At 34.2% G+C, this 22,735-nt stretch overlaps 4 protein-coding genes across 9 annotated transcripts; all 4 read right to left on the minus strand.

The window, feature by feature from the left end:
* Nucleotides 1–1,947: 1,947 nt before the first annotated feature.
* On the minus strand, nucleotides 1,948–11,280 carry LOC103571059 (muscarinic acetylcholine receptor DM1). Of its 3 annotated transcripts, none has more exons than XM_008549042.2 (6): nucleotides 9,929–11,280; nucleotides 7,727–8,011; nucleotides 4,960–5,877; nucleotides 3,091–3,497; nucleotides 2,698–2,985; nucleotides 1,948–2,619 (listed from the first exon to the last, which is right to left on the minus strand). In XM_008549042.2, the coding sequence occupies exons 3-6, from the start codon at nucleotides 5,414–5,416 to the stop codon at nucleotides 2,035–2,037; spliced, it is 1,737 nt and encodes a 578-aa protein (XP_008547264.1). In that variant the 5' UTR covers nucleotides 5,417–5,877; nucleotides 7,727–8,011; nucleotides 9,929–11,280; the 3' UTR covers nucleotides 1,948–2,034. The 3 variants fall into 3 exon arrangements, with proteins under 3 accessions (XP_008547264.1, XP_008547263.1, XP_008547265.1); XM_008549041.2 differs by having other exon boundaries at nucleotides 7,653–8,011; XM_008549043.2 differs by lacking the exons at nucleotides 7,727–8,011; nucleotides 9,929–11,280 and adding an exon at nucleotides 6,505–6,552.
* A 1,370-nt stretch (nucleotides 11,281–12,650) lies between these two features.
* On the minus strand, nucleotides 12,651–15,707 carry LOC103571060 (activator of 90 kDa heat shock protein ATPase homolog 1). Its single transcript, XM_008549045.3, has 7 exons — nucleotides 15,389–15,707; nucleotides 14,881–15,093; nucleotides 14,601–14,788; nucleotides 14,398–14,518; nucleotides 14,069–14,283; nucleotides 13,181–13,416; nucleotides 12,651–13,071 (listed from the first exon to the last, which is right to left on the minus strand). The coding sequence occupies exons 2-7, from the start codon at nucleotides 15,038–15,040 to the stop codon at nucleotides 12,987–12,989; spliced, it is 1,005 nt and encodes a 334-aa protein (XP_008547267.1). The 5' UTR covers nucleotides 15,041–15,093; nucleotides 15,389–15,707; the 3' UTR covers nucleotides 12,651–12,986.
* Nucleotides 15,708–17,166: 1,459 nt separating this feature from the next.
* LOC106693692 (uncharacterized) lies at nucleotides 17,167–19,446 on the minus strand. Of its 4 annotated transcripts, none has more exons than XM_014442500.2 (6): nucleotides 19,366–19,446; nucleotides 18,983–19,093; nucleotides 18,662–18,895; nucleotides 18,033–18,410; nucleotides 17,784–17,964; nucleotides 17,167–17,725 (listed from the first exon to the last, which is right to left on the minus strand). In XM_014442500.2, exons 2-6 carry the CDS (start codon nucleotides 19,063–19,065, stop codon nucleotides 17,267–17,269), a joined length of 1,335 nt encoding a protein of 444 aa, XP_014297986.1. In that variant the 5' UTR covers nucleotides 19,066–19,093; nucleotides 19,366–19,446; the 3' UTR covers nucleotides 17,167–17,266. The 4 variants fall into 4 exon arrangements, with proteins under 4 accessions (XP_014297986.1, XP_053596801.1, XP_014297985.1 ...); XM_053740826.1 differs by having other exon boundaries at nucleotides 17,167–17,695; nucleotides 18,662–18,900; XM_014442499.2 differs by having other exon boundaries at nucleotides 18,662–18,900.
* Nucleotides 19,447–19,704: 258 nt separating this feature from the next.
* On the minus strand, nucleotides 19,705–22,725 carry LOC103571157 (nucleolar protein 10). Its single transcript, XM_014442498.2, has 10 exons — nucleotides 22,520–22,725; nucleotides 22,398–22,443; nucleotides 22,121–22,335; nucleotides 21,918–22,054; nucleotides 21,626–21,838; nucleotides 21,327–21,555; nucleotides 20,559–21,267; nucleotides 20,205–20,478; nucleotides 20,026–20,122; nucleotides 19,705–19,945 (listed from the first exon to the last, which is right to left on the minus strand). The coding sequence occupies exons 1-10, from the start codon at nucleotides 22,586–22,588 to the stop codon at nucleotides 19,844–19,846; spliced, it is 2,091 nt and encodes a 696-aa protein (XP_014297984.1). The 5' UTR covers nucleotides 22,589–22,725; the 3' UTR covers nucleotides 19,705–19,843.
* Nucleotides 22,726–22,735: the final 10 nt, after the last annotated feature.

Consider the following 22,735-nt stretch of genomic DNA (forward strand, 5'->3'; position numbering starts at 1 on the left):
TTAATTAATTATATTTATATTTTTTTTTGGATCCATATAAGTATGACTAAATGATCGCACAACCTTGTCGAACTACAATCGATAACGGTAACCGTTCAAACTGGAAATTCCTAAAGCATTTTATTATTATTATTATTTTATTAACGCGTCACAAATTCGTTACGTCGATATTAGTTTTTTTTTCTTTATTTATTTTCTTTAAAGCTTTGTTTGGCACGTATAATTAGAATAAAAATGTTATTCAGTACGGATTATCCACTAATCCTCGGCATGGCAGAAGACTCTCTTCTACTACTATCCCGTAACCCGTCATTTTAAACCACGAATTTTTTTAAAAAACGTACCCAAAATTATTATAATTATAATTATGATAATGAACAAACTTATCACAACAATTATCTCTTACCCGGTCATACATTTCTTAAAGATATATAATTAATTTCAAACATTAGGAAGTGTTTATTCATAATCTGACACCACGGCAAGCACTTGTGAGAGGCGCGGCCACTAGTGACATCTGCCACATCGCGGAAGAGCTTTTCCAAAATTTATACGTCTTTTTTCAATGATTTTACTAAAAAATTTGTTTTTTATTCTTGTAAATAATGCATTTTAATTTACATTAATTATAAACACAATAAAATATGTATTTCAAACAAATAAAATTCAGTACGGAAGCAAATCGATTTTGTGTAGTAGTTTGTTCTTCTTTTTCAAACTCGTATATATATAATAAATATATATATTATATTATTTTTTTTTTTTTTATTCTTAACATTATTTCCTCTCATCAACGACTCCTATTAAACTGACGGTATATTTCCTGCCACTCCACCGTTTGCTTCTGCTTTTACTATATTAATCTCTGATACTCCACAGCACTTCTCCGTGAGTTTTACATTTAGAACATTCATTTACAATTTATTTATTATTATTATTATTTTTTTATTCATTTATTAATATTATTATTATTATTATTATTATATTAATTTATATCACTTGCTACGGGCTTATAATGTACAATGAAATTTACGTCGTTGCGACTTGTTAATAACTCTATTACCGTACACTCAAATAATTATTCTCTTACTTTTTATATTATTATTATTTTTTTTTCAACATTCACTCCCTCAGTCACCCACCCACTCACTCTTACTTATTCACACGTTATTTAAATTTTAAATTTTATTTTTGTTAAAAACTACTTTTATATTTTTCTTTCCTCTATTTACCTTTCACTTAAATAGTTTTAGTATTTTTGTGCGGATTTATCGTTTTTAAATTTACCATCTGCAATATTAATCCCATAGAAATAAAAATAGAAAAAAATTAAACACAAGTAAACATTTTAAATTTAATCTGCCAATGCACTACATCCCTTGATGTGCAGTATAAACAATTTATAGATTCAAAAAAAATCATGTGCATAGTTTCCCATGGCAGTATTTCACTTTGCGTTGTCGGTCATATGATTCGTATTTAATATGTCATTTTATATAAGATTTATATCAATTATCAATTATAAATATTTATATTAATTATTATTTTTTTTTATAATAATAATTATTACTATTATTATGTTTACTTTTTTTTATATCGCGCCGACTCCACTAGAATATTAATGGTAATAAAGTCCGTAAGATCGCGTGTAAAAAATTTCAAATCACTCATATATTTATTAAGCCAAATATGACAAGTCTTTTATATATTTGTTTATTTATAATTTTTTTAAAATTTAATTCGAACGATTGTCCGCGACAATAATTGTCTCAGTTCTCATCGTCACATCGTATTTACCAATTTAAAATTTATGGAAAAATTCAAGTCGAGATTGATCTGAGCCAGTTGACAAATAATATTAATAATAATAATAATAATAATAATAATATTAATAATAATAATAATAATAATAATAATAATAATAATAATAATAATAATAATAATAATAATAATAATAATAATAATAATAATAATAATAATAATGATAATAATAATAATAGTAATAATAATTATAATAAATAATAAATGCACGATTTACGATGGACAGTAGGCTCTCCCGGCGCCCCTGTTTCTGCTTTGCCACTTGCACTTGAGAATTCTAACGTAAGTTCGTCTGAAAGTTGCATTGCACAGAGCGTAACATACCGGATTAACAGTACTGTTAATATAGCAAAGATAGTAAAAAAAAGACCAAAGTTCCTCGGGTATCTCGACGACACACGCCTTAGTAAGGGGCTTGAGCAGTACAAGAATATTGTAAGGTGTCCAGGTGATAACAAATGCCGCCAAAATAGCGGACAATGTTTTCGCGGCTTTTTTATCCTGCGCACGACTTTTTTTCTTTTTATTCGGCTGTTTTGTGACTATAACTTTACCAGCATTTACACCACCAGGTTTGTTGGTATTCTTGTTGAGAGGCAACCTGACGTCCGGCATCTGGGATGGCCGACGTATCATCGTGTTGGATTGATTTGACAGGGAATCGACGCGGCGACTCGTCCTGCTGATAGTGTCCTCTCCAGTTCCACTGCTCGTTTGAGGGACATGAAACATCACGTCGTCGTACAAACGTATCCTACCTGGTTCATTTGGCACCACATTTATCACAATAGTGTAGACCTGGACACACAAATACAATAAAAATATTTACAATTAATTACAACTACAAGGACATTAAAATAAAAAAAAAAAAATTACTTTATCTCCGGAAGCATCTTTGCTAAGTTGACTAGACGTCTGGGATCTTCGGTAATCCTGATGCTCGCTGGTTAACTGTGTGCTCGCTGAAATACCGTCAAGAGTTTGACCATCGGTAAACGGAGTTTCGGCGGACACTGGCGTCAAAGTTTCCTCGCAACCGGGATGCGCAGTCCTGCTGCTAACATCTGTCCCGCCTATCTCGTCATCGTCGTCATCGTCGTCGCGGCCGCTGTGCCACCACGCGACGCACCACATTTTCAGGGACGCCCATGAAAACGGCCTGTGCTTCTTGGACAAAAGTTAAACAAAACAACTTTTTATTAACATACATACGTTGCATATGACAACCCAGTAATTTCAGTAGTTACCAGTGAGAACAAGCGTACATACGTTTTTGTAATCAGGATAATGTTTCTCCAGATAAGACATTGGAAGATTAGTAGACCCGACATCGTGAGCTCCCGTACTCGATTCACTACGCCCCCGTCTGTATCCCTCCATATCTAAAGCCTCGTCACTGGAATTACTCCGTTTGCTGGCATCCTGTTTACCCTCTTGTAAATTTGTCAAGTCCTTTTTTCGTTTCTCCGTTTCCCGCCATATCCGCCAATAAAGAAATATCATAACGCTGACGGGTACATAAAATGCGGCAATAGCGGTGCCAAAGGTGATGTAATGATTTGTCTCGATGAATTGAATATAACACATTGTCTCTGGTACCGTTCTCTTGCCCTCGATATAAGGCCAGGCGTAGATCCAGGGTGGCCAGAGTAATGCAGAAATTCCCCATGCAGAAGCTATATGATAACAACAACAACAACAATAATAATAATAATAATAATAATAATAATAATAATAATAATAATATATAAAACAATGAGGACAAAATGAGAGACATTAGGTCGTCATAAAGACTCACTCGACGTTGTCGAGTCGTCGAAAACGGTAGTATGTATAGTTGTATAGTAGCATAGTGTTGTATAGGGAATGAGTTGAAGAGACAGACAAAAGAACAAAGGGAGTAGCTAAAGCGATTCGCGTATAGCTTGAAGTGTGCGCGGTGGTGTTGTCTCGAGTCGCAGCCAAGTATAAATCTCGACCTCGGAAGTGCCATCAACGTTTCTCCTTTAGCATATATATGTTATGCATATATATGTATACAGATATATGACATAACACATAGCAGTTGTCGGTTGTCGGCACGTGACTAGCGACCACGCGCTCTCATTCTCTTCTGAACCACTCTCTGCCACTCATTCTCGCCACCGCTCGTCATCTCGTTGCCGTCGCACAAACCGACAACTTTTTATCCATCTCACTTGCTCACAATAACACACTCAATACGCAAATAGACTATTTATATACTTATGTGTATGTATATATATATATAAGTATGTGTATTTATAAGTATAAATAAGCGCGTGTCTGAGTGTGTGAGTGTGAAAGAGGGTGTATTTAAAGAGAGAAATGCAAAGTAGCACGTCGTCCATTGTCACAGCATGTCGATAAGTCGATACAGTTCCTCCTTTATATATGTCGGCAACAGGTGTCAGGTGACGCAGTATTTTAACTCAAGATATATAAACACAACCACAATCATCTATCGTCCTGCCTGCCTGCCTGCCTGTCGGCTTTTCACGTACATATACCGCCGACGTAAACTATCATAATATAAACGCGCATCCCAGGCCTCAGCTTTATATTATTCTTCCATATAATATATAAATATATATATATATATATAAGCAATGTGGGTCGTTTATTATCATGTAATGCGGATTTGCGCTGTGGAAATCAGGAGGAACAATGTAAAACTTTATCGTGTTCTCTTTTAAAAACAATTCCTTTATTGTTATTATTATTATAAATTTATTTTTGCTACGGATGTCAACGTAAGTATCCCGCGGAATTCCAACAAACTCATCGTCAATGTTATCATCCTCGAGCATACACCGCGTACTCACACGCCCCCGCACCTGCTGTGCTGTAGTTGAATCTCTCTAATTATTACATAATGTCGCAATGTGTCACGACAGCAGTCTCTTACAGCCGCGCAAGGACAAAACGATAACATCACCAGTGTATAGTCGGCAATTACGTTTAGTCCGACCACGCGTAAGTTTGTACCCCGCAGTCCATAAAAAACCAACAAATAATACCGATTTTAATAATTGTTAATAATAAAACGGGTAATGGGTTTCAATTGAATAAAAATATATGAAATTCAATGAAGATATAAATAGATAGATAGATAGTTACCAATCATAACGCCTGCCTTGTGCGGAGTTCTCTTGGCCCGATAGGTGAGAGGTCTTGTCACCGAGAAATATCGATCGAAACTTATGATGAGAAGATTAAGTACTGATGCATTGCTGGCGAGATAGTCGAGGGCCAGCCAGGTGTCACACACGTGCGGACCCAGCGGCCAGTACCCGAGTAATGTGTAGATAGTAAACAGTGGCATTGATATCAGGCCAATAGCAAAATCCGCGACAGCGAGACTGAATAAAAAGTGATTAGATATTGTCTGTAGCTGCTTATCTATTTTAAATGATATCATGACCATACTATTGCCAATAACAGTCACCAGACTGAGTGATAATGCCACTGATGTCATCAAGACCTTTTCCCAAATTTCGTATTTGTGTTCAGTGCTGTTTGAACTCCCGGTTAAATTGCATTCATTGTCATTTAGTGACACCTCAGTTACGTTCATTTCGTCACTTATGAGCGTTTACCACTCGCTCAATCTCTCTTCCTCTTCCGCTTCCTATCTCTGTCTCGTTATCTATTTTTTTTTTCCTTTTCTCTACCTCTTTACTCGTCTCTCCTTCTCACTGAGGTATTAACGCCAGTTAGGCGTAAAAGTCGTCACTGTCGTTTCACCCTCCAGTGCGTCGTCAAGTGAACACAACCAACAGATATTAGGGTGCTGCATATAACGCATTCGCTACCCTAAAAAAATTCCAAAAGTGCCTAATCCGCCCTTCTGCCTTTTTTTTCCTCCTTTTTCTTTTTTTTCTTCTTCTTTTTCTTCTTCGTCGTCGTATCGTACTTTTCGTTACTTTTCTATCACCCTCGCCACCCTCTGCAACGCTCGCTCGCGTTCTCTCCGAAGGGACGAGCAACGTCAACTACATCCTACGGATCTTGTCCTCGTTCTAGTGATCATCCAATCTGAAAATAAATAATCGACGTTTTAAGATACTTAATTATCTTTATAACTAAACCATGCGTTTCATTAATCGATCCTCATCACACACACGCTCATATAAATTATATTTAATCAAGACCACCGTTGTTCCGTATCATTTATATTAAATAAAATAAAATAAAATAAAATAAAACAAAATAAAATAAAATAAAATATATGGCAGAATAATATTAAGCAAAGTCAGATGCAAAACTTGTTGGTGGAGTGACGGCCCCCAGATGATCAGCCAATGATCTGAGTTCGCGGTTCAACCGTTAAACTCCCCACCTCACAATACTTTTCTCTCTTTATCTCACACCTTAGTCTACTTGCCTTTCTCTTTTATGACCACGCGAGTACAGATAACGAACCGTGTGTGCGTACAAGATGAATTTAAAAATGGTGGAGCCAAACGCACTCACCATTTTATTTAATTAAATTACACTGCTACCAATATTATTATTATTAATTAATAATTAATACCAATAACAACATCAAAAGTATTATTATTATTATTATTATTATTATTATTATATGTAGATTGAATTAAATAATAAATGTATCAATATATAAAGTACAGGGTACATACGAAATATAATTATAATCCTTACCAAATTGGCACTGATGTAATTACTCGGGAGTAGTCGACTTGCTCACCCGCCAGGCCATTGAATAATGCGAGCCACAGGAGCAGACGGTGCTCCAGTAACCGACGATTTAAGCGCGCGAGGGAGTCAGTGGATCTGTACGCATGCCCGTATATCCCATCGCCTGGAACTCGACTCTCTATACTATACTAGCCCCTCACAACTACAACAACTACTACTAAAACTACTCCATATCATACTCTTTCGCTCACGAGCATCCCTCTTTTTGCCCTTCCTATATCTCACCAAAACGCAATCGACCCCCCTACACACATACACACATGCACACACACAAAGGCACATCTACGGGCTGTAGATACGTACCGCGAGCTGCCCAGAGTGTGAGATAAAAAAGGAGAGAGTAAATCACCCCTCGAATCCTCTCTTTCAATCATCCCCTTTGCCACCTACTTCTGCTTTTCCTACTCTACCATATATATATATATATATATATATATATAACCAGTGTGCCTTTATACCATATCACTTGCGCTCCGACACATTTCTCTTCCTTTCACACTAAACTCTTACTCCTACTCCAAATTCTATCTTCCCTCTACTTCTTTCATCCAGACTCACTCCCTTTCAGGACTTATGCCGACAGGGCAAAAACTATAAAGCCTCGGTTGTAACTCTGATTCACTGACCGAAAATAAAAAGCGCCAAGATAGCCCACATATAAAAATTTTAAAATACAATTGAAAAAAAAATAATAATGATAAAAGTTAAATAATATAGACAAGTCAGACAGGAAGAAGAATCTCTGTCACGTTTGCTCGCGTGTCGTGAACATGACTGTCGTGTAATTGTCCGCGACTTTGTACTATAAAACGTACAGCGGCTTATAAAGTCTGTTTTTTTTTTTTTTTAATTTTTATTTCACCAGCATTCGAGCCGGCTGATGTATAATACGATACTGTCAAGCTATCGAGTGTCCGTCAGAGTTTTAAAATTGGCTAATTGATTTATCGATAAAACCTTAACTTATTGAATTACTTTATTGAAACTTTATTACTTCATTTTTTGCTCTTTCAACTAATTTATTTTCTGGTTTAGATAATTGAATATACAACTATTTAAATGACGACTACTGTGTAGGTTTGTGCTCTTACTTTTATTATTATTTCATCACCTGACTGAATGACTGACTGACCGAATACTAGTGATGGCGAGTCAGCACACTTACTCAGCAATGAAATGATCCCCCTAGTGGACATTGTAAACCCCAACATCGAGGCTCAAGTAGATGAGCGGCTGTTGCTCTTGTTGGTACTGTTACTGCTACTGGTGATGCTGCTAGTGGTGGTGATGATGCTGCTGCTGCTGATCTTGTAGTTGTCCTCGGTGCCGTAGCTCTTGTTGACGTCCAGCTTGATGACAATGACGATGCCGATGATACAGTATGGTAATACATGTTGCGTTGACGCGACAACGCGTCCGTACCTCCGTTAACCGCGCATCGCATACTGCCCTATCGATAATTAAATAAAATTAAAACAATTATTATTTTAATTAACTTCCCAGCGTACTACTACTATTATTATTATCCGATTTATGCAGTCGAACAGAATAATAAGCCAAAAATATAATTACTGTACACGTCATAGCTGATATTTCAATATTAATAGAAAAAATTATACAGCTGAAAAGTCTCTAGTATGTATAAAGGTCTCAAGTGGTACAATCAATTATCGAATATAATTAAAAATTAAATGATAATCATGCTCTCAAAATCATTAGAAGACTATGTGAAATAAATTGATGATAAATGTCTACTTTTTTATTGCGAATTTTCATCAAATTTATGTAGCATAGATGGTAAAAAATTGTGAGTAAATTTGGAGTCATTATGGATTTTATTTAAATTTGAATTTACTCCGGAGTTCTGGATTTTTAGAAAAAATTACTCCGCATATGGGGTAAGTAGGAGTTGTTCTTTTTAAAATAAACTCCCCTTTGGAGTTAACTTTACTTCAAAAGGAATAAATCAATACACACTCTGAATTTAACTCCGAAATTTTTTTGCAGTACACTGTAAAAAATCAGGAGTGAATTTGGATTTTATTTAAATCCAAATTCACTTACACTCGGAGTTATGGAGTCAAAAAAAAAAATACTCCGTATACGGAGTAAATGAGGAGTTTGTTTTTCCAGCGGAGTGATCTGAATTTTGAAATCGCATCAATTCTGAGTCGGAGTAAATTTTACTCCAAGGGAGTTAAGTAAAATACACAGTCATCTACTCCGGATTTAACTCAGGAATTTTTTTACAGTATATATTATTATTAAATTAATATCAGGTCAACTAACAATATTATTATGGATTTATAATTGTAATATTTATTTATTAATATATTAGTTTGTAATTGTGGGTAGACGAAAGAAGCAGAAGGAAAAATAGCTCGATGCTTAATACAGAGGAAAAATCATTTCGTGCATGAGGTGATTAATAATAAAGGCGGAAAAATAATAAGAGTGAGCGAGTAAGTGACCTAAACAAGGATGAATAGCACTCTGCTGACGTTATATATCCTATATATTATGTTGATGTTGATATATGTTTATATTTAGTTCATGTCCGACACCAGGCCACTGGGATAATCATTGCGCCTCATGCAACAACGAGCTGCCACTTTGATATATATACATGCATACATATATATATTTCTGATAGATATTTACACCTGGGTATAGACAATAGGTGTAAGTCCGTGCGTGTAAACGCTTATGTAAGTTAAGTATGTGTACGTGTGTGAGCGTGTAAGGATGCTGTAGCCTGATTCTCTGCTGTAAAAATAAATTTTTCCGATAGCTCCTGCTAAAGAATTAGCTCTCGGAGGATTAAAGTGAGCGTCATAACGCGAAGCGATAATTAGCTGTACACTTTTTATACATTATTTTTTTTTTTTTAATTATTTTTTTACTGGCTCTCTTTAGCAGTCTTTTGTATCGTTACTGGTGTCCCCCTGGGGACTTTCTCTCCCTTTGAAAATGCCCGAGAGTCATTCCCAGAGCTGCAATACACACTCTCTTTTATGATAAATTTTATAAGCCACTCTAGCTATAAAGGATTTAAATTATATTATATTTATATTGATAGAGATAGAGATAGAGATGGAGATGGAGATGGAGATTAAATTAAATGATAAATTCTTGTATGGTGACATCCTGAAAGTGAAAATATTAATAAATGGGACGCAAACAAGAGTCGACACGCATAAGAGATTAAAATAGAGCAGGATGACAAAGCAATTTATTCTTTTATTACCTATAATAATAATAATAGTAATAGTTGTTGTTGTTGTCGAACTAGAATAGTGGGAATAATGGATCAGAGATCAAATGGAAGAGCAATAAGATAAATAAAAAGTTAAGAAAAGGCTCTTACTGTTATTTCGAACTAAAAGGTAGAGGTAAGGTGACTCTTCGGAGTTTGTTGTCTGATTAATGTGGCCTCTACGGTGTCTGGATCTTCGTCGATATCGTCTGCGGCACAACCCCATTGCACTTATATATACTTTTATTATTGTCAATGTTTTGGTTTTTGTTGTTGCTGTTACTGTTATCAAGTCGCTGACAACACCACGAAATTATAAAATATTTATACATCGGACACGTCGACCGTCCAGGGATTATCTCATCGACAGAGGGAGTGCACACAGAAGCGCAGGACAATTGGGGTATGCACGCACAGATAAAGAGATTAACTTTTGTACATATGCATTATATAATAATACCAATATTAAAAGCGACAATTAAAATATAATAATAATATTATCACCACTCAATCACTGGAGGTAAATCCACAGAAGAGATTCAGCGGCTATCTAGGTTCGATCTCTGGCTAAAGAGCGTGAGTTCTCTCGAACCGAGCGAGTGCTGAGTGAGAGCCGGTGGGTGATAAGTCTTGTCCATCGTTTCTTGCACATACATCTTTGTTGGTTGAGAAGACAGCTCGTGATAAATTATTTTCCCAAGGCGGCAAAGTCAGTGGATCTGTCCCTCGTGGTTCGGGACAGGGAAATCCGAGTCTTTGTCGGGTGTCCCATTGCGTGAACGGGATTTACGTGTGACAATGTGCTGTCGAATGTTGTTACACAGGTTTATCTGTGTCAGCTCGCGGTCTTACTCCCACTGTCCCTGAAGCTGCTCACGAGGGTGCGGTTTTCTCTCCTGGATGCTCTCACAGGGTTCACCTCTTACTCCCTACGACGCTGCTGCCACTACGGGGTCGTGCTGAGACTGGTTGTTGTGTGTCTATCTATACGGTGGGGTCGTCACGAGGTCGCGGCTGACCGTTCCACGATACGATGCTGGGTTAATCTCTTTCGACTCGGGGGCTGGATACGCACCACCACCACTTGTGTACAGACCAACAACATAGACAACACACATCTACTCCCACATCCACGCTCACTGTGAGGTACAATGGGAGCTCTGTGTATTATTTAGCACCAGCTTGCCAATAATATGTCTCGTCTCGTGCACTCTGGATTTATTACATCACGACTACTCATTACCCAAAATAATTATCCGTAACTCGTATAATAAATTGAACGTTGTCTTATAATAAGAATATACAGTGCGAGTTACGGAGCAGCGTTTGAATGGATTCGATCGGCGCGATTAGCACGATCACACTGGCACACATTGGCTGTCATCCAGATTGGTTACCCCCTGGTGTACTTATCGCAACTGATGATGTAGCCCGAATGTTGTGGAGGACCGCGGTGGACTAGGGCGTGGGCAATCCGAGCGAACCGCGCGAGCCGACTACATTGATTTTGATTTTCGCAGGCGCGCGCACTTGCCGAGCCTTTCTATCCATTCCATTCCTTCATCTCCTCTACTCGGCTTTACTCCCAACAACTCCCATCCTGTCTCCTTCTCGCGAATTTTGCATCCCCCTACCAGCGCGAATACATCGAATATCCACAGATAATAGCGAAAGATGTACAAGCGCGCCAACAGTATCGAGACACCTCCACAACTATCTCCCCGTCCTATCTCTCACTAGTTTTAAGTTACGTCTCTTCCTTCCTTTCCTCCCCCTTCTCCTCCTCCAAGCTTGTATAATCTATTCTACGTACACATAACGTAATAGTAGTAGTCGCGCTGTCTTGCACGCACGCACGACGCCCAGTTCTGCCCATTCATGCTCCCAGATATTACTCTCAAACTCCTTTCAGAGCATTAGTACTTACTCGCGATAATATATTTACGATCTGTATGCAACTGTACTACTAATCCTCGAGAACTTTTTGCTTCCCGTTATCTCAAACTTATTTTCCGTCTCTCCCCTCATTCCAGATTTATCAAAGTATAATTCGCGACGATAATTATCATTAAAGAGATTGTTTCCGCACAAGTTGCCTCACAGGAAATTATTTTTAGTCTCAACCTCTTTGCTCCTCAACTTCGTCTCCAACTTTTTCTCATACTTTTTATCTCTGCTTTAAACGAGTAAGCTAAATTTATTAGCATTTATTAAAATGATATTTAATCCAATAAAGAATCGACATTGACGAGCAAATTACGTCTTCGTCCGGCGAAAGATAAGACCTGCAATCTGTCACACTCGGCTGGTTAACTTAACCGACTGATATTCTTCGTTCGCACATTCTTCGTACTTGTTGTTTAAATATTTTATTACACAACTATTTTTTAATTCAATGACAAGTAGGTCAGATGACTAATCTAATTACAAACAGCAGAGTTAATTTATTTTTATCTTGCCCTTTGCATCATCTGTCCTAAGGTTTCTAGGAGTTTTCCAGGCATCCTCTCTTCCTCGTCTTATAGATTATACAAATTAATCAATATTAAATTTGCTATGTAAATAATATCCATTGGCATCGATTAATTAAATTAAAATTTAAAATCAATACCATTAATATCTTATGGGACGTAGGAAAAATTATTGTTCCGTCTGACCGAGTTGTTTTTTTTTCTACTTGCCAGTGCACAATTACGTACTTCCTCGTGTCCTTATTATTATTTTTAAAATAACACCACCGCGGGTGGACAAATAGCGGCATCTCCCAGTTTCTCTTGCGGAAGTAAGTCGGCAAGGAAGAAAACTAAGAAATAAATAATTAACTACTAAAAAATTCACATTTGTTTCTTTTTTATTTAACTAATTCATGAGTGTACAATGCACTTGCCTCCAGTACCATTCTCTTTCTTAATTATTTTTATTATTTTTTTTTTTTTTGTATAATTATTATTATTATTATTTAGAACCTATCTTATAAACGTGATGATGACATGATGGACAAATAATTGCGGCTGTTTAAATTTAAACCCTGCATTGATGGACTTTTTTTTTCTTCATTAGTTTTATGATTAAATCTGATAGAACATTGAAGCATTAAATGATAAAAATAGTGTATATATAAGTTGACCTATTCAATTATTAAATAAATATAAAGTATGAAAAATTTAGATCACATAAAATATCCAAAACCGAAGGTACGTTTTATAGGGTCCCAGTAGTACCGATCCCAGTTCTCTTTTGTTGACTCTTCCTCGCTGAAACACAGAATAATTAATTAGTCTACATTAATTACTTTGTTCGTAGCGTTTAAATAAATATTTAACATATATATGAGAATTATTATTATATTAAAAAGATAATTACGTTGATGGTACACCGGTTTGTGTCAGATTAACTTCCGTGTGGTCGTTCTTCTCGCTAATGTCAATAATTACTTCGCTAAAATGCCCGTCTGGCCACTGTTTGGCTCTCCACTTTTGTACTATTTTCGTTGGAGATAAATCAACAAACTCTCCGTATATGTTACCACCAAAGAGTTCAAACTTTCCGGATTTTTTTGCTTCTATTTTTACGGGACCCTTCGTGAACGCTTGCACCATCTGAAATAAAATTTACTAGATAAACATCGAGAATCGGTAATAAATTATTGTGTTATGATTTAGAGTTGGATTTACAGTACAACCTCGTTATAAGTTACTCGGCTATAACTTATTTCCCCTATTTTTATCGCTCGTCTCGAAATTGTATCCCCACTCGAGTTCCACGAGTGAAGTTTTTCCGTTGTCAACTCAGGCGCCGATCACTCAATACTTTTACACGAGACAAAATTTTGTCAAAATTGGACATGGTAGGGGCAGAAGTGATCAACACCTGCGTCAACTAACTTATAAAAGGACTGCGGGTACAACCACGACGTACACATATGCAGAAAATTGAGCAATCGAGTAAAAAATAGAAGTAGTGGAAAGCTATTTTTAAAAAATTGTTCGCCTTTTGTCCCTAACTGTAACTTATAACCAGATTGGACTGTAGATTTAATTTTAAATCAGGTATTTGGCCAAAATAAATACAAATTATAGATTGCACATTAATCTACTGTCTAATCTAGCGACGCGCTTTAAATTTTTGATAATATTCGTGTTTGAAAGAAAAATTTGACCAAAGTTCTTGATTACTGTATTAGTGCGACAAAGATAATAGAGATCATCCATTCGGGTGTAAAAGATAAAAAAAGTAAGAACTGATAAATACCTCAGCAGTTGTAAAAACATTATAAAATTCTTCAGCTCTGCACTGGAATTTTTGTTGCTGCTTAATAGTCGCAGTCGCTATCTTGTATCCTAGTGATTTTTTAGACGAAACAACGGTGGCATTCATTTTCGCTTTGATATCAGAAATAGCTGATGAATTTACTACATTTTTATTAACATTGTTTTTTTGCGGCAGTATCATTCCTCGTGAAAATTCTGATCGACAAATAAATAAAATAATTATTAATTCTGTTCTTTGGATAAAAACCATACAATTTTTAAATTGAAATATTACAGTGTTTATTTTTAAAAAACATTTTTTATATTTACCTTCTTTTAAAGCTGATACATAAGAAGACAGTCGTTCTCGAATGCTGTCTTTTCCTTTAGTATGCAAAAAGTGTTTAACTTTTTCACCCTCATTCGTACTACTCTTTAAAGTAATCTCGATCTGTGAATGAAGTTAAAAAAAAAATTACTAAATACTAAATAATAATTCAAATAAATAAAAGGAAATTGAATACTCGACTTACATCAACTTCATCGATATCATTTTCTTCAGACAAGTTCGGAATATTTATTTTTCCACTAATATCTTTATCTTCATTCGACTCCCACTTCAAAGCGATATTCCATTCATAGAAAAATATAAGCTTGCCTTTGCGGTTATTGACGACAGCTTCCCCGTCACAAGTCTCCACTTCCTTTATCGTACAGCTTACTAAACAAATTAATTAATCAATTAATTAATTAAAGATACAACTTATTTCAAATGAACTTGTAAAAAATTAATAATTAAAATTAGCGACTTACATCCATCGCCTTTAATTTCAAAATTTTTAAACAACTCTTTTATTTTTTCCTGGGACCAAGCACACGCATTTTTTTCAGTCCAATGCCAGTTATTGACATTTGTAGCATCTGGTCTTTCTTCGACAATCCACCTTGGATCTCCTTCTCCCCATTTGGCCATTTTTTTCACCGGTTGAGTTAACGTTCAATTGATAAATTACAATCTCCCAAGCCCTTAAATCATTTATCAAATTAATTACATAAAAAAAAATATTAGTGCGTTTGATACTCAATTCAAAGATGATACTGAAAGTAGCAGATATAAAAAACATTAATTTATTTTAAATAAACAAGTAAAATATTTATAGAAAAATTTTAAAAAATTCCACACGAAAATTAATTTATAAAATTTAAAAAATGTCTGATGTCTGCTACTTTCAATATCATATTCAAAGAATGAGTGAGAATTAATTGATCAAGTGTTGAAAATTATTTTACGAGTTGAAAAAATTATAAATCAGAGACCTACCGTATGACACAATCTAAATGACACAACTAAAACGGTTTATCCAAAAGTTAAGTGAGTTTTATCAGAGAACTAAATCGTTAAATGTAAATAAATAAAATGTATATCACAAACTCAGCTGTTTTTATTTTATAAAAAAGACAACAATTGGCAGTTTTCAGAGCTTTTAATACAAATAAATTAGACTATTAAATTTAATTAATATGTACAAGTTGGAGTAAAAGTACTTTTGTCGCGGAATACGATTGATACGATCGCAACAGGACTAGTGTATTAAATGTCCATGTCTCTAGGAGGTTATAGACACGCTTTTGTATTTTCTGGAATGTTCAGGAACGTTATCGGAAGTTGGAACAAAGAAAAGGTTTAATTTTTATCGACATTTGCTGGTATAATAATAAACTCGCGACATCTTTAAAAAACGCGGGAAATATTAAATTTAAAACACCCGTTTAAAAAGATGTTGATTTAATTTAAAAAAAGTCTTTTTATTTTACTAGGATTTTTGGAAGTAAAATAAAATTCAAAATTATTCCGATGATTCTACGGCGACTTTAAAATTTCCCGCGCTTCAAATCAAAAGTTTTTAAATTTAATAAATAAATTATAGACTAATAAAAAAATTATTTTAAATAATTTTTGAATTCAGCTGTAGCATTCAACACATAAATTTTTTTTTTAATATAATTCTAATTTTCATCAATGCGCAATAAAAATTCTAATTTATTCTGTAATTTGTTTATAGATATTTTTATATGTGCATTCAAATAAAAAATAATACGTGAAATCAAAAGTGTATTGAGTGATAATTTAAACGATAGCAGAACAATAAAATTTGTCTAAAAGGTATATAAGAAGAAATTGAATCATTTATTGCTGACACGTGTGAGATTGTAATGCCTATTTTTAATCTCCAATTGTCGGCGAATTTTATTTGAACGCACAATGATAAGTAATATTAAAAATTTTATTTTCATTGCAGCTGCACTTCTTACATCATCTCGAGCGATAGATTTCTCACACTTGGAACCTGTAATTAATTTGTAGGTAAATGTTATCGATTTATTCAAATTTAAAATAAATATTTATTCTTACAGACTCAAGGTAGATTTTACTATGAATGTTCGCCGACTTCCGTAAAGTTCCACTTCGCGCCTAATACTTCAATGTACGCAGCATCAATTGTTGTCGACCATGAGATCTATGGGTGCTGGAATTATTATAAAGTTAACGTGCCCCCACCTCCATTGGAAGTCAAATTTTCCGACTGTACTTTAGGACGGAAACAATTTGACATCATTTTAGCTGATTATGGATTTTGTGACTGTGAAAAAGTTTATTACAAAGAAGAAATTGATTGTATATCTAAAAGTGATGAAGTCTTGAATGAGAATGATTCAAAACCAGGTGATACAGAAGACGAAGACTATCCAAGACAACCATTATATATCTCAGGAGAAGAAGAGCTAGATGTTCCAATAACACACGTAATAGATGTCGGTGATGAGATTTCATTAGAAGAATAAAATACTACCTTATACTTATTATATCTTATTATTAAATTAAATTGAATACTATTCATTTAAATTAATCGATAATTATTTTTACAAATTATTGCTGGCTCACATTTTTCATAGATATCAGGGAATTCCATCCAGGAATGTCAAATGGATCAATAATTCAAATTTGACAGAATTATTAAAGTAAAATTTTGTGCTAAATATAAATATTTTATTTTTAGGATTAAAAAATAAATAAATTAATTACTAAAATTACTTTTGCCTCCTGTAAAATTTAATAAATAAAATTGAAAAATTTTCTGTAGAGGACTTTGATATGTATAAGACTTGAAAAAAAATTTTATTCAGTTGTATCAGAGCATCAAGAGAAGAAATGACACTGGCCGAGAGTAATTATAACAATAGACCCAATAGTAAGAAACAAACAAAGATATCTTCCAGTAACCGGTACTCGAAACATTTTCGCGTACATTTTTAATGAGGAAGTATACAGTAAAATAGAATCAAGATCTTTTCCAGGTGTGCCTTGGTAAACAAACGGTCGTACTCGTACTTCATGACCGATGCTCTGCATCATAGAGCAGGCGGTCGTCAAACGGGCGGCCTGAACAAATGGGACAACGGATATCATGATCCACAAGATAACATTGACAATGCTGACATACGGAACAAGATTTTCTTTGGAATCAACACTGTCGTATTGTAGCAACCACGCGGTTCCAGCTGCTGCCCATGACAAGTTTACAACTGTGTAAATACAGACTGCCGGGCCCAAGTCGTCATTGAAGTACTTTAATAATTTTTTAAATTCCAATATTTCCTGTAAATAATTTTCAGTTACTCAATAATTTATCATTTATCTTCAGCAAGATACTTACTTTCATCCAATCAGTCGCCGGCAAAGTATGTTCCAGTAATTTTACCTTTAAAAATGACAAATGGGCCACTAATAATTGACCTTGCAAGCAATAACTCGTTATTATCGTACCCTGGACCATGTCGTGCCACAGAGTGCAGATAATTAAAAATACTTTGCATATTTCTTTTACTTGTTTCGGACTGTAGAAAAGTATTATATCATTTATTGATTTATTTTAGGGAATTCTCTGATAGTAATAGATGGATACCTTTGATCAAGCCATTGAAATCTAATAGTTCCTTGTGCCATCATAATATTGACAGTTATCAGTGCCATGGTCATCCACACACCACTCAATCCAATAAACAGCCATAAAATTCTAACAAGTTTTTTCTGATTGCCCCGATTCGCTGAATTTGAAGATAGTAGAAAAGCTCTTTCCATAAGATTGGGTAACTGTTCGTTTTCTTGTATACGAAATAGATAAACTGTGTATAAGTAAGCTACCAGATGAAGAGTACTGGGAATCAAGTAGCTGAAGATTGCGTTCCCGTAGCATATTTGCTCGTAAACTTGTGCTCGAGTTATGTTTTCTGTCTCTTCATACTTTACTGGCATGAGTTTGTAACAGAATCCGCGGTCTCTTCTATTGATAAATTAGATATTTTATATTCATTATCGTAATTAATTAATTAATTGACTAGTTACGAGTAATCGCGGATCAAAGACTTGGTGCAGGATAACGAAATGTAGGCAGTGAGGAAGAAAAGCTGGAGTGACTGGACTTGCAGGGTTTAAATAAAATCTGTAATCCCTCAAAATTTACTCCCAATTTTTTGCAGTATAGAATAACTGTAAATTGTAATAGGCAAAATAATAATAATTTTGATTAATTACCTAAAACATGCCATGTACTGAAGAATATATCCGACGCACATAAAAATAATAACTTGGAATGTATGAATGTTTGACAGAACGCAATACCTAGAAAAGTGTTCGGAATCTGTGGCGGTCGGTTTCAAACCCATAACTGCTAGAAGTCGGAGATAAGGACGTAGAATTTTACATTTGCAGTAATGGAGAATCGCAGACGTACTGAGATTTTCATAATCTGGTGTCTCTGTTATTAATCTATGCTGTTAATCATTACTTCATTAATTAATATTCCAATAAATAGATTTTATTTTTTTTTATTATTGCTTTGTAATTAAAAGGTACCTCTGTACTGCGTAATTGTAATTCCGACAAAACTGAAGTTCTAGGATCCACGTTTTCAAATTCAGATGATGAATCTTTTCCATTTGATGAGCCGTTGGTGTCAACGTTAGTCTAAAAAAATAATAACTACTCTATTGTATAGATTTTATTTCATACTATGACAGTTAAATTATTTAAATATTAACAATTACAATAATTATTTACATTTTTACGATCAAAAAAATCAATAACGTCATCCTTTTTATCTGTACGTCCCATTTCAGACAGTAAATTATTATTTAAGATTAACGGGCGATAAGTTTTATTGTTACCGCGAAAAAAATTAAATTGAGAGCTAACGTCAATTCAAAATAAATGGATAATAAGAACTAATTGCAACTTACCATTCTAATGACAATAAATAAATATCATTCCCCACGTACTCGGTAATAAATATACACCGACACTCGATTTTTACAATTTTACAATACATTGCTAAATTTTTATCACTCGTGCGATGACTCTTCACCTTTTAAAAAAGATATTTCATTCCACTTACTGCGGAATTTTTTTATTTTTTTCAAACCGATACTTTGTTGAAAGTAAACACAATAAATAATTTATTACCAATCACTCCCAGATTACCACAAACTCCAGACCAATCAGTACGAAATTATAAATTTTATTGGCGGCAATTAAGATTTGAATTACATCGTATCGGTGTGAGTATAAATTACACGCAATTTATTTTTATTCAACAAAGTTTATTATAATAAACTACTTAATACTCCGTACTTAACTTACATACAATAAATTTAAATATGTACATAAATAGGAAAAATAAAAAAAAAATAAATTGAGAAAATAAAAAATTATTTTTATTTAAAACTTTTTCCGCTTTCCAATATTACCCGCAGGTCTCAGGAGACCTTTTTGATCAGCTCTCCTGTGCTTGACAGCATCTCTGCCCTTTCCGAATTTTTTCTTTAACAAAAAAAATTAACATCAGCAAACTCTTAATCAATAAATAAAAATTATTGTGTATTGCAAAACTCATTAATTACCTTATTAATAGTAAAAGTCATTTCTCTATTGCCCCGAGCGCCTTTTATTTTTGACGAACTCGCTTCCTCTCGCTGTAATCGTTCTTCCAAACTCGCTCTGAAAAAATAATATTTTATTTTATTAGCAACAATAAAAAAAATAATTATCAATTAAAATATTCAATGAAAAAAAGACTGACTTATTTCTTTTCTTCATGTAAGCTTTTCCTCCTCGGAATTCAACACCTTCTTTGACTTCGAAAAATCTCGGCTGCTTTTTATCCCCAACTCGTCCACCGCCATCTTTATTTTTAACTTTATCTTCATCATCTTCGTCTTCATCTTCTTCATTCTCTTCAGCTTCTCTCCTAATTCGTTTCAACTGACGATACTTCTTCTTAACATCTTCAGACCAGGGCTTGTCGTCATCAGAACTCGAGTCACGTAATAATTCATCATCGGAATCTTGACGATCTATATTAATAATAATAAAATAATAAATCATGTATGCATTTTTTTATTTACAATAAATAATAATAATTTAAAATACTTACGGTCATCATCATCAAAAGCAGTGAGTATTTTTTCTTTCGGCTGCTTAGTCTCAAGAGCGCGTAATTTTTTCTCTTTGCTTTTATCCAGCTGCGCAATAACTGGATTGTGAAGAATAAACTCTTCAGCGTTTTTGTCAACTTGAAAATCTGGATTGGTAAAGAGAGTCTTGAAACGATCGTCTTTGAGTAGACTTTCAGCTCCTTTTTTCTTCTTAATATTCTTGTTATTCGTTTCATTTTCCATTAATTTATAAGCAAGCTCCTTATTAATCTGAGGAAGTTTATCAATTTTAATTTTACTTGCGCGATTTTCATTAATCGCTTCTCGTATTTTTTTCTTCTTAAATTCTTCAAATGAGAACGGCTGGATAGCATCCTTAGCTTTGCGCCAAAGTCTCACGTCCATGAAGTAACCGTGCATGTAAGCACGCAACATATTCGTCCCTTTCAAATGTGAAAATCCTAATTCGTCTAATTCTTTTTCAGTCACAAATTTGTAATCATCATAAACTGTTTCGTAATTCGTCTCTTCCATTTCTTCAGTCAAATTATCGAGTCTGCTGCACCAAGATGGCGCAGGTCCAAGACTTGGGATAAAATATGTCTTTATTTTCGGTGCTTCATTCGCAATAAATAAGAAACCTGTATCTGGTACTACACATAAGTCATTAAAATCTGATTTTGATTCTATTGATGTGTATAATTTTCCCTATAAATAAATCAATCAATCAATCGAGTACTTAATTAATTAACAAAATAATTACTTACGGTATTTTTTTCCCAAATTTTGACAATAGAACTATCCATTGAATAAACTAAATCCATTTTGTCATTGAAGTCAATTCCTCTTATTGGTAAACCATACATATGATCTTTCATTAAAAAGGGTTTATTAGATCTAATATCGTATAGTAAAATTTGACCTGTGGCTGTTCCTACGGCCATTGTTAAGCCTCCTTTGAATTTCAATGACGTAACTGATGGCACAGTATCCATACTAAAATAATAATTTATTTAAATTTAATTTCATCAGGGCCAAGTACTTGGCAGAAAAAATGCTGCGTTACCTCAAATTTTGTGTCGCACAATAAAAAGCACAATCTAAAGTGCCGACTTTGTCTTTAATTCTTGGATCCCAGGCCTCAACTTTTCCTTCCTGAGTACCGACAGTCAGAAGATGATGCTCTGGATTAATAGCACATTTGTTTATTGCCGCGGACTCTGATTCAAATGGTTTTAAAAATTGACCTCTTTCCAAACTTAGTCTGTATATTTCATTACTAAAAAATAAAATAATTATTAATGTCATACTTAAAATTTTAATTTAAAAATATAAACTCTAGACTCGGTGATGCTGACCTGACTCCTACAATAAATAAATCACATGAAGGATAATGATACTCTAGATCCCGACCAAATCTGGGTATTCGTAGTCTGTAATACTTTCCATGGGCGGCATGAATTTCCACATGCCTGTCACAGTGAAGAAATACGAGCTACAAAATTTTAAAAAATTTATAATAACAACAACAATTAAAAATATAAATAACAAATGTATTTACTTTACTGTAATCATCAGATAAAATTTGAAAGTTGACAACTTCCGAATCAAAGCATCGTTCAAATTTCATCGACAGTTCCTTGGTGTCAAAACATTTAACTCGCGGTTTGTAAATCCCTGTCGCTAAAATACTCTGTCCATCTCTAGATATTTTAACAGAAGTGCTCACACCAGGCATATCAAAATCCTGTATAAGTTGGATCTCGCTACGCAGACCTGTAACAAAATCATCATCAACATCCTCAACAAATCTGATTTAAAAAAATAAAATTACTTACGCGCATGTTTTTTTAATAAACTCCTCCTTTTTTGTGCTGATATCCACTGGAAAAATAAACAATAACAAATTTTCATTTACATATTATTATTTATAGGTTAATTAACAAATATCACAACTTACTTCTGGAAGTGATATCCCAGCACTCAAATCATAAATTTTGATGTCATTAGGACTCGCAACGTGCATCATCTTGCTATATTATTTAAATACCAATTATTTATTCAATACATACTAAAAAGCACAAGAAATAAAATTTAAAAATTAAAAACACGTGGAGTATGATCACCCCCTCTACCCTATTATTTAAATCCCCGCCAGCAGCTCCAGCTACTCCAT

The sequence above is a fragment of the Microplitis demolitor genome, chromosome 7, assembly GCF_026212275.2.
Source record: "Microplitis demolitor isolate Queensland-Clemson2020A chromosome 7, iyMicDemo2.1a, whole genome shotgun sequence".
Classification (NCBI taxonomy): domain Eukaryota; kingdom Metazoa; phylum Arthropoda; class Insecta; order Hymenoptera; family Braconidae; genus Microplitis; species Microplitis demolitor.

Bases quoted from the DNA above. Each gene is read 5' to 3' on its own strand.
- LOC103571157 (XM_014442498.2), bottom strand. From the start codon at position 22,588: ATGATGCACGTTGCGAGTCCTAATGACATCAAAATTTATGATTTGAGT. The intron at 22,444-22,519 runs GTAAGTTGTGAT...TTATTTTTCCAG, and splicing joins CTGGGATATCACTTCCAGAA to TGGATATCAGCACAAAAAAG. The intron at 20,123-20,204 runs GTCAGTCTTTTT...TTATTTTTTCAG, and splicing joins TACATGAAGAAAAGAAATAA to AGCGAGTTTGGAAGAACGAT.
- LOC106693692 (XM_014442499.2), bottom strand. The intron at 18,901-18,982 runs GTACCTTTTAAT...AATGATTAACAG, and splicing joins TACAATTACGCAGTACAGAG to CATAGATTAATAACAGAGAC. The intron at 17,965-18,032 runs GTATCCATCTAT...ACTTTTCTACAG, and splicing joins TTTCAATGGCTTGATCAAAG to TCCGAAACAAGTAAAAGAAA.
- LOC103571060 (XM_008549045.3), bottom strand. From the start codon at position 15,040: ATGGCCAAATGGGGAGAAGGAGATCCAAGGTGGATTGTCGAAGAAAGA. The intron at 14,789-14,880 runs GTAAGTCGCTAA...TAATTTGTTTAG, and splicing joins TGAAATTAAAGGCGATGGAT to TAAGCTGTACGATAAAGGAA. The intron at 14,284-14,397 runs GTAAATATAAAA...TTTGTCGATCAG, and splicing joins TGTATCAGCTTTAAAAGAAG to AATTTTCACGAGGAATGATA.
- LOC103571059 (XM_008549042.2), bottom strand. From the start codon at position 5,416: ATGAACGTAACTGAGGTGTCACTAAATGACAATGAATGCAATTTAACC. The intron at 3,498-4,959 runs GTAACTATCTAT...GTTATCATATAG, and splicing joins CAAGGCAGGCGTTATGATTG to CTTCTGCATGGGGAATTTCT. The intron at 2,620-2,697 runs GTAATTTTTTTT...TTGTGTGTCCAG, and splicing joins AAGATGCTTCCGGAGATAAA to GTCTACACTATTGTGATAAA.